Source organism: Hipposideros armiger, unplaced genomic scaffold (genome assembly GCF_001890085.2).
Source record: "Hipposideros armiger isolate ML-2016 unplaced genomic scaffold, ASM189008v1 scaffold_516, whole genome shotgun sequence".
Lineage (NCBI taxonomy): Eukaryota > Metazoa > Chordata > Mammalia > Chiroptera > Hipposideridae > Hipposideros > Hipposideros armiger.
This window is the reverse complement of record NW_017731866.1, coordinates 956,623-966,727: the sequence shown is the minus strand read 5'-3', so window position 1 is coordinate 966,727 and position 10,105 is coordinate 956,623. Positions and strand designations below refer to the sequence as shown.

The 10,105-nt window shown below is 35.9% G+C and overlaps 1 protein-coding gene across 11 annotated transcripts in view; it reads right to left on the bottom strand.

Moving 5' to 3' along the window:
- Window positions 1–5,971: 5,971 nt before the first annotated feature.
- Window positions 5,972–10,105, bottom strand: part of MLIP (muscular LMNA interacting protein) — a 256,749-nt gene continuing 252,615 nt past the window's right edge. For all 11 annotated transcript variants that reach the window (XM_019668094.1, XM_019668100.1, XM_019668097.1 and 8 more), the window contains one exon: window positions 5,972–6,371. In XM_019668094.1, coding sequence (XP_019523639.1) covers window positions 6,366–6,371 — 6 coding nt within the window. In that variant the 3' untranslated portion in view covers window positions 5,972–6,365. The remainder of the gene's footprint in view (window positions 6,372–10,105) is intronic.

Below are 10,105 nucleotides of genomic sequence, written 5' to 3'. Positions count from 1 at the left end.
TTTACTACTAATTGAGAAAGTGGAGACATGAGTTATTGATCTGAAAAATAAAATAATTGAAGGAATTTGCAGCCCAAGCTGATGGAGAGGTTCTCACCTGTTATGACCCCTATTCAGGGGCTCTTCATATTTCTGGGGCAGTACTGTCCCCCTTGTATGACTTTGAGAAGGATTAAATTAAAATGAAGTAACATATGTAATGAGTCTATGATATTGGGCCTTTCAGGGACTCATAATAGATGCCAGTTCTTTGTTTGCTTAGCCCCAATTGGCATATGAAAGGAAAATAAAAGAAAATATATAATCTGTCCCTTAATCATCTCTATTTTCTGCCCGCTATATTAAACTTGAGATTTATTCTAAATTATTAATATTTACAACCAAAACAATGGCAAGTCTTTTTCTCTTCTGCATAATTCAGCAGTATATTGCCAATTCTAGATCATTTATTATTTCTACTACACACTTAGCCTAACTTTATTCAGTTTAATTACATTATCCACACTTATATGTTTGATGCAAAAACATTTAATATAGCTTCTCTCTTACTTTCTCCCACCAATGGTAAAATGAACAATGCCATAACATGCTTATCTTAACCACACAGAACATCCCTGTTCTTCCCGTGTATCTACCATACTGATCTAAGGATCTGTGGTTATCAAAAGTTTCTTGGCGTAATGATCTCCCAGACATCTTATTTAATAAGCAGATTTCTGGGCCCCACTTCTTATATTCTGATTCAATAGACATGGAAAAGGACCAGAAAAAGACTTTTAAAAGTTGTTTTCACTCATTCTAGTACAAGTGGCCTTGGTCACTCTAAAAGGTATACTAGGACTGTTAAGAGACCCATAGTGCTGAAACATAATCCCAATTTCCTAAAATTATTCACTTCCTCAATTTCAAAATATAGTCAAGTTTCCTACAATTGAGCAACAAATTTACATAATTACTTTGATTGGGAGGAAATTAAGAGAAGAAAAACCTAGTCTGACATATATTTTGCAAATAAATACACTGAGCCTCATAAAGGCAGAATGATAAGTACCCAAAAAGTCACAACTAGTTTACCTTGAAAGTTTTTATGGAAGACTGCTCCATTTTCTTTTCTACATGAGCATAGCATCTCAACATCCAGTTTTGCAATAAATACAACCTTAGGAGTAACTGTGTGCATGTGCATTGGGTGTGTATGCTTGTCAAAGATAAAATCATTCTCTAGACAAGTTGAAAACATTAAAAATAATTAAAGAGGGCCGGCCAAGTGGCTCAGTTGGTTAAGAGCTCGCTCAAGAGTTTGAGCTCTGAGCAACAGCGGTTCGAGGCCAGCCCGAGCTGAGCAGCCGCTAAGCTGCCAATAGGTAGCAGGATGGCTCAGCTAAAAAAAAAAAAAAAAAAATAATAATAATAATAATAATAATAATAATTAAAGATCACTAATTTAAAATGCACTCTAATAATAGAAAAATGTTCTGCTCTAACTGTAGCTTTAAAATTATTTATTTCACATGCATTTTCATTGTTTTATCAACATGATAAAGTTAAATTTGGGGGAGATTTTATTGGAGAAAAGATAAACCAAATGGAATTGTGATTTTCAACTTTTATATTTAGAAACGCTAAAAATGTGATACTCTAAAACTTCAGATCATCCTAGTTCACTGTAGGTCCTTAAACAAAAATCACTGTAGCAGCTCAATACATTTGTTTAGAGATTCAACTCTTTTCTGCAAGTAAAATCTATGATTAGTGGTAGGTTTGGAAACTCAGAGGAAAACATACATGTTTTAATTTTCTCCCTCTTTGGAAAATGCCATTAGTTTTGTGCAAAAAGAAATGCTGGGAAAGAAATTTTCTTTCTATGATCACTAACCTAGAATATAATAACAAACAAAATCTTGAGTTCTTGGTGGTATACTTTCCCAAATTCTGGTGAACCTATCTAATGTTTTTATAACTGCAAAACAATTTTTAAAAATTCAGATGATGGTCTACCACATATTGTTCAAAATCCACTTTTTTTTTCTAATCCCAACTGGCTCAAGTAAAAAGATTTGCATATACTATAACTGTTCATCAGGAAAAAAAAACAAAACAAAAAAACATGCTGCTATCTTGAATTTCTCCACAATTTTTACCTAGTGTTGAAAAACAAAAACAAAACTGAACTGTGACTCAATATAGAGTTAGCAAAATTGCTGGAATCCCTACTCCCCTGAGTGATTTAATTCAGCTCAAGTTTATTTGAAAATGCCTCCTAAGGCATATTTTGCAGTCCCTTTCCCATTATATCCCAACCTTTGCCACTCTATTAGTATTGTACTTTCACAAAGCATGCTCTTGGCTAAATATTGCACATGGTTTTCTTTTTTCTTTGTACTTGAATCTTCTGTTTTTCTTTTAGAGATTCTGTTCAGTATTTCTGAGTCACCATCTGTAGATGCCTGGAAAATTTATTCTTGTTTTGTTTTGTTTTATTTTTATATTATTTAGTACTCCCTCTGTTGCATAGTTTCATTTTTTGAATTTTTTCCCAGATTTTTTAGTTAAGGAAAATCTGGACTCTGGTGCTTAAGTGACAGTAAAAAATTACAAATAAATTCATTAGAAAACCTTTATAAAAAGAAATTAAAGTGTGCCCATTAAAGTATAAAGAAAAATTTATTTCTAGTCAAATAGAAAATAATATGTTCTAAAACATCAGAGGAACATGATGTTTGATTTTACAACATGACACAGAAATATGTGGAAAGCCCTGAAAATGTAATATATGTTTTAAAACATATTCAGTAGTATTTCTTAATTACTATTTGATTATTTCAAGGTCTCCAGACTTGCTCTAAGCAAAACAATCTTTCTTACAAACCAAGTTATCCTCTCACACAGTTGATTTAATTTCTAATAGAGAAAGGTTGTTTCAAATATGGAAAATCCGTGGCAGTCTAGTTTAAGAAGCATTTTTGTTCCCATTGCTAATTGCAGAACCGTCTGCTTGTCCAAAAAATAAAATTCTGAGAATATTGCCTTATTACTTAAGCTTTCAATTAACTCTAGTTTCCTGCACTTTACTTCAGAGACTATAAAGAACAATATTTAATAAACATACCATTTTCCCAAGTGAAAATTTCACCAGAAAATAATGAGTCCTGTGAGTATTCATAATGAAAAGTAAAATAAAAAGCTTTATGAAGAGAAGTCACTACTATGTAAAGGTTGAGAGTCAAGCTTTAGAATAACTGCCCTAGTTTCCTTTCCTCTAAGTGGAATTAACTCTGAGACACATTCAACCTAGAGCTCCCCAGTGGGATGAAATCCAGGTGCCCGTTGCTGTAACTGGCTTTATAATAGTTTCTTGATTTGTTCCTTCTCTTTCCTAGCTCACTTCTTCACTTCCTCACCAGTGTTCTTTGTAATTGCCTCCCAAATAAAGCGTTACTCCTTGTCTCAGAATCTTCTTCTCAGGAAATGCAAAACAAGACACAGCCCCAAGTCTGCCTGGTCCATTTGACCTGTTCCCACCCGCTTCGTCCCACCTGCTTCGTCCTCACAACATCCATGCTGCTCCTAGGTTCCTCAGCGCCCTGAGTGCTATACGGATCAGCCCGAAAAGCAGCCAATTCTCCATGTTCTCCCCACAAGCAGCACTTGCCTCTCTCGTACTCATGCTTTTAAGACTCTGATCTTTGCTGAGAAACTGAACAAATAGCTTAGATCATGACACTCAGATGCCACTTGTTTTACTAGAAATAACAGTAGGAAAATCAAAATGTTTTGTGCTAAGCTTATCTTTAACAATGTGGTGCCCTAAGTCAAATAACCCTTCAGGTTCAAGTTTTCATCAATAAAATGAAAACAATAATACCTGACTAACAACTGTAATTAGTTAAAGGGTATAAAAGTATCAGAGCATTAGAAAACTTAGTAGGAATAGGACACCCTGTTTAAATAAACTTCCCATCTTAAAAGTTGTCTTTAATGATAGCATCGCTTAGTGTTTCAAAGCTCAGACCTACAAGGGTAGAGAGGAATGTAAAGATGTAAGAGCCTGATGCATTGCTGATGGAAACAAAAACGGTACCTACATTCTAGAGACAAGCAATTTAGGAGGATTTAGTCAAATTAAGTACATGCATATTTATGATTAAACAAGTCTAATGCTGAGGATATATTCCAGAGAAATTCTCACCAAGTTCCACATGGGAGCACATGTAAGGATGTACATCACAACCATTCCTGGTAAAGGGAAGCAGCCTGAGAGATAACTCCTAGGGAGGGTGGGTTGGTAAAATGTAATGCAGGCACACCATGCGGAGGTGAGGAAACAGTCCACTAGACATTTGTAGAGCAATGTGGATAGAGCTTAAAAACCATAGTGCTGGGGGAAAGAAAGAAAGAAAGAAAGAAAAGAAAGAAAAGAAAGAAAGAAAGAAAGAAAGAAAGAAAGAAAGAAAGAAAGAAAGAAAGAAAGAAAGAAAGAAAGAAAGAACTGGAATATAAACAACAATGTCATTTACATTTATTAAACATATATATATATATATATATATGTAAAGAATATATATTAAAATCATAAAAGTGTATGCCTACAGAAGGGAAAGAGAAGATAGAAATTGTTACAAAAGATCATCCAATCAATCATCTAATCAACAAGTACACAGGAGAGGGGTCTTGCCCAAACTTATAATAGCAATCTTCACTGGGGAGTGTGATCAACTCAAACTTTTATATTCGAAATCAAAAAATGAAAGAATGAATGAACAAATGATTGAATAAAAGGCTTGGTCTTGGGATTTGATTGTCTGGATTTGAATTCTGCTTCTACCACTTACTAGCTTGGATTTAACCTTTGGAGCCTATTCTTATAAACATAAAATATGAATAATAATATTATCTGCATCACAAATTCATGTGAAGCACTGGTGTGGTGTCTGGCATGTGATAAGAGCACAGCAAATACTAGAGATTATTATCAATAATCTACAGTGATGCCTCACACAATTTAGCAGGTTGATTTAGTAGTTTTTATTTGGAGGAGGAGAGAACTTCACTAAGGCTCCACTGCTCCTCACCCACTAACTGGGGAGATGATGAGAACTTTATATTTCTAAGTGCCAACTGATGACTGACAATGAAGCATTCCAAGGCGGGCGGAGAATGAAGAAGGCCAGTTACTCTTCTGTAGGCAACTCTCTCTGCTTTGCCCTGGGTGGGATGATGAGGTGATGAAGCAGTGGTCTGAGGGAGCTATGGCTCAGACACAGCTGACTTCAAGGGGAGCATGGGTTCTATTCAAGGGGTGAGTAAATCAGCCTTCACTAAGGCTCCTCTACTACCCGGAGCTCACTGTGCGAATTGCCATGGATTCTTCCTTAGTGTGCCTTGTCCTAGGCTTCCCAGTGGGGCAGAGGCTTTGCAAGCAAACCACTTACAGAAGGCTAGGACAGACTACTAGGATAATGACTGTGGAAGAAACCAAACATGGCCAACATGTGGGCATTCAGTGTGCTGGAAAGTGGGCTCCCAGAATTGTCATCACAGGGCGGGTTTGCTCTATGGTCTTTGCTGCTCCCAAGATTATGAGTACAAAATGACTCTGAAGTAGTCCTCATAAGATTCATATAGCAAGAGAGAGAGAAATGTTAGAGACATTCCAATGGCACAACACTCAGTGTCACTGGCCTGCCCCCATACATAACATGTACGGCAGCACAGAACGCCAACAGTACAGGAAAACTGTGTGTGTCATGTGAAATACTAACTTTCTGGTGTCCAGGATCTCCCCAAAGAACCCCTCGATATTAGCATCTCCTGAAAGCAGGCAGACACTCATTTTTTTTTTAAACTTGTTCTTTCTCTTCACATTAAAAAAAAAAAAAGAAGAAGAAGAAGCCAAAGGGGAATAAAACCTGATTTAGTAAGTAATGTATGCTTTAAGTAAAACTGGTGTTGAAAAACAGTCACAACCATCTTCTGTTTACCCAAGATGCTTCTTTATTTGGCTGCTAAATAGAGGGACATGTTAGTATTGCTGTCAGCTTAACAGAAGGCATTAAAGGTGCTAACAGTGGTGCAAAAAGCTGGAGGTAAATTTCTTCTATGCTAGGTGTTATTCGATTACCAAGATGTTATATGTTCGCAAGAAACTTTTTTTTTTCAGTTCCACTGCTTCACTGCTAAAGGGAACCCTCATAATAGGAAAAAAAAGAAAGAAAGAAAGAAAGAAAGCGAGAGAGAGGGAGGGAGGGAGGGAGGGAAGGAGGAAGGGAGGTAGAAAAAAGAAAATAAAAAGTGAAATCTAGCAAATTAGCAACCACATTCCAAAAACTTTAGCGCAGCCTGGGTTTTTTGCTTCTGCTCCAACTTCATTGCTGCAAAATAAGAGAAAGTTGTAGTCAGGTGATGGAGATAAGTAAATTTTTTTTAAAATACACCTGAAAATTTATTCATTAACATTTGGGTATAGCATCTCATTCAAAAAAGGGATTATAGGTAGGAAAATTTTGTTTATTTTTTCCCCCTAACTAGCTGTTTTCTTGTTACACAATTAATGGTATAATGAAGACACGCAACTTAGTTTTGAATCAGATTCTAATCTCTTGAGAGCTCAGCAGAGCTCTGGCCACCTGCAAAGCATTACCAGAGCTTTGAAGGGCCAGTGGGGCCATAGGAAACAGCACTGCCAAACCCCACCCACATCCCCTCACCTTTCCATCCCCTCGCTGCTGCCTCCACTATCTTTTAGCATTGTCTGCATCATCATTCTCTGAAATGTAAACTCTAAAACAAGGAAGTAAAGTGAACTGGGATTGAATTAAGCTCTAGCTTTTGCAAAATGGAACATTACAAAAGACAGACAGGAGATGAACCTCTTGCCTTTTTTCATATATTGATTCAATTGGCTTTATAATGTAGTTATGTAGTAAGGGAGTGATTCTAATAATTTATTTATCCATCCAATCTCTATGTGTTTCTATGGGATAGGGTTCGACGGTCTGGAGCAGATAAGATAAATGTAACTGAGTGGAGATGGGTATTAGCAGGACATAGATTTCAAGACAAAAATTATAAAAGAAAGCATCAGAGATGAGGCCAAAAGAGAAATTTAGTTCTAAAACATGACTCGGATAAAACGTGAAAGAATGACACCAATGGAAAGAAATGACCTTAACTTTATATTTCCAGGTGCCAACTCATGGCTGACAATGGAACATTCCGAAACAGATGGTGGCGAATGCAAGAGGTCAGTGGCTCTTCTGTAGGCAACTCTCCCTGCTATGCTTTCACTTGCCCTGGACAATAGCTTGAAGAAGCAGATTTCTAAGATGGCCGTGGCTTAGAGCTGGCCTCAAGAGAAACATGGGCTATGTGCAAGGAGTAAGTAAAGCAGACAGAAAACCTAAGTGTGGCATGGCAGAGTGACGAAGTAGGATGGAGAAACATGGATTCATTTTGCATCGTTTAGGAAAAATTGTATCTGTTAGAGTAGAAAGAGGAGTTAAAGAGCTGTCAAAACCAGGGGTAGCTCCATTACTGCACTGATTCATTCTGGCCATAGAAAATCAACAGTCATGATATCAGTGAATTGTACTGTTCATCATCTGGGATTCTGGGAAGCTTTAGAATGAATGGAGGAAATGACTAAATTATATCTCCTCCTTTTCTACCGAACCAATAAAATAACAATTTATTTGGATTTTCCTGAAAGTCCCAACACTTAGTAGCTAGTAGTAGAAGAGATTAAAAGAAATCATCATGATTTGGCTAACACTTATTAAGTGCTATGCATTTTATATGCTAAACTCTTTACATGCATTAATGCAGATCTTCCCCATAATCCTTTAATCTCATTTTAGAGAGAATGATATTGATGCTCAAAAAGATTAAGTATCATGCTTAAGACCACTGTATTTGAAACTAAATCCTAGCTTTCCAATGCTTTGTATTTCTTTTAGTTGTTCTTGTAATCATTAGTTTATCCTACGTATTTTTGGACATATATAGGATAAACTATATAGGTTGAACCATATATTTTGTCTGGCTTGTTACCAGAAGACTTTAAACAGAAGATAAATAAGGAAATACTTGTAGACAGGATAATATTAAATAAAATATTAGACCCTCTAGATTGCCTTTCAAATGTAAGATTTTATAATAATATGAATAGTTAAATCAGATGGAAGAGGAATGGGTAGTTGGTCCTCTGACACCATGCTGGCAAACTCAGCACTATTTCCCAGCCCTCCTGAGCACTCTGGCAGATCAAAGAAATATTTGGCACCACAGCTCAGCAGCTGGTTTGAAATGATGCATTATGCTTTGACAGGTAGAGTCGTGATTATAGACATTTTGTGAAGTTTTTAATGTTCCTTTGCCAATCTCAATATAAATAAAGAGCTAAACAACTTGAGAAAAACAAAAGATGACATTTAAGGAAGATGAAAATCATTAATAAAATCCTTTTTGTCAGATTAGCACTCTGGCGGTTAAGGCTCAGCATTTTATCATATTATCAGCTGAACAACATACTTATTTAGGATACAAGAAAACATACAAAAAGAAAAGAAAAAGCCTGTGACATTTAGAAAATCATCATTTTGAAGAGAGTCAAATTCCAAAACTATTTTTATTTAGAGTTTACTTTGGGTAATAAGTGATATAATGCTGTAAAACTTTAAGCCAATGTCATGGATAGCATTTTTATTAAAGAATCTGCTGTGTGCACTGATTTTTCATTCCCTTTCAAAACAAAACCATCCATACATACTCTTCTCTGCCAAATGAAAGCAAAATGATCTACATGTGTTCTTGTAAATATGAAACCAGATGTCAAGTAGGCAGAACTAAAAGTAATTTCCAGAAAATATATATTGTAATATTATAAATTGTTGCATATTAATTTTTTTTCCTGGAAGATTTTAAATGTATTTTGGACATTTACATAACCACTAACTTTGGTGTCAAAACACAAGATCTAGTATCAGAATTAATTATCCATAAGCCAGAAGCTATAAGTATAAAGTTCAGTAATTAAGGTCCTACAAAGATAGCCTGACAGAGAATACAGGTGTAATGAACTCTAAAGAGCACAACATTGAATCTGGGGTCAAAAACATTTAATAACTGGATGACCTGAGCTCCAGATAGTTATTAACCTGGATCTTATTTGTTTATCTTGAAAAACCAGCACACAGAAGAATGGAAGTTCTTCTAGTTCCTGACTTCTGCTCAGCTTTACCGTGACTCACTACAATACAAAAGCCAACATTAATCTACCGAGATGACTTAGAAGGAGAGACACCCAAATTGGCAGCCCCTCACATCTCCTATATTAGATTCAACTGAGTCCCTAGAAAAGAAACATAAGTGACACTTCTTTTTATTGGCTACTTCAGAGTAAGACTCTCTCAGATTTCAGTTATGCCCTTGTCAACCAAGTATAGGGACAAACAGAAATTAAAAATAAGAGGCTTAATTCTCCTGTTGAAAATAAGGGAAGATTTTTTCAATCCTCCTTTCTTAGGACATTTACTTTAGAAAACTTATCACTATAAGGATATCTCTGTTCTTTGAAAGTGTATATAAAGTCCTTCTGAAAACTTGATGGGTGCTTTGTCAGCTTTAAGACCCAGGAAAGTCTTTCTCAAGAACTTGAGCACTAAGTAAACATCCAAGTGAGATAGCACCCCTCTCTCCTTGTTTCTGAGGGAGGGTAAGAAGCCTAACTTTAATTAATTCCCGACTCCTGGTTGTAAAACTACCTCCTGTCATAAAGATATGAGAAGTTCATGTTTCCTTTGTGTAAAGCCAATTAACTGACACAGGTGGTCACTTCCATCAACTAAACCAGGTGATTTAGAATAAACTACCGTATTTGCCGGCGTATAAGATGACTGAGCGTATAAGACGACCCCCTAACATTTCCACTCAAAATACAGAGTTTGTTATATACTCGCTGTATAAGACTACCCCCTCTTCCGCACACATTCCACACACCAAATAAAAGGTAAAACAATATCAGATTTGATTTCAACATTTATATTTATATTCAAATGCTTATGACATGCAGGAAAACTGTCACAAGGCTGTATGTAATCAAACATAT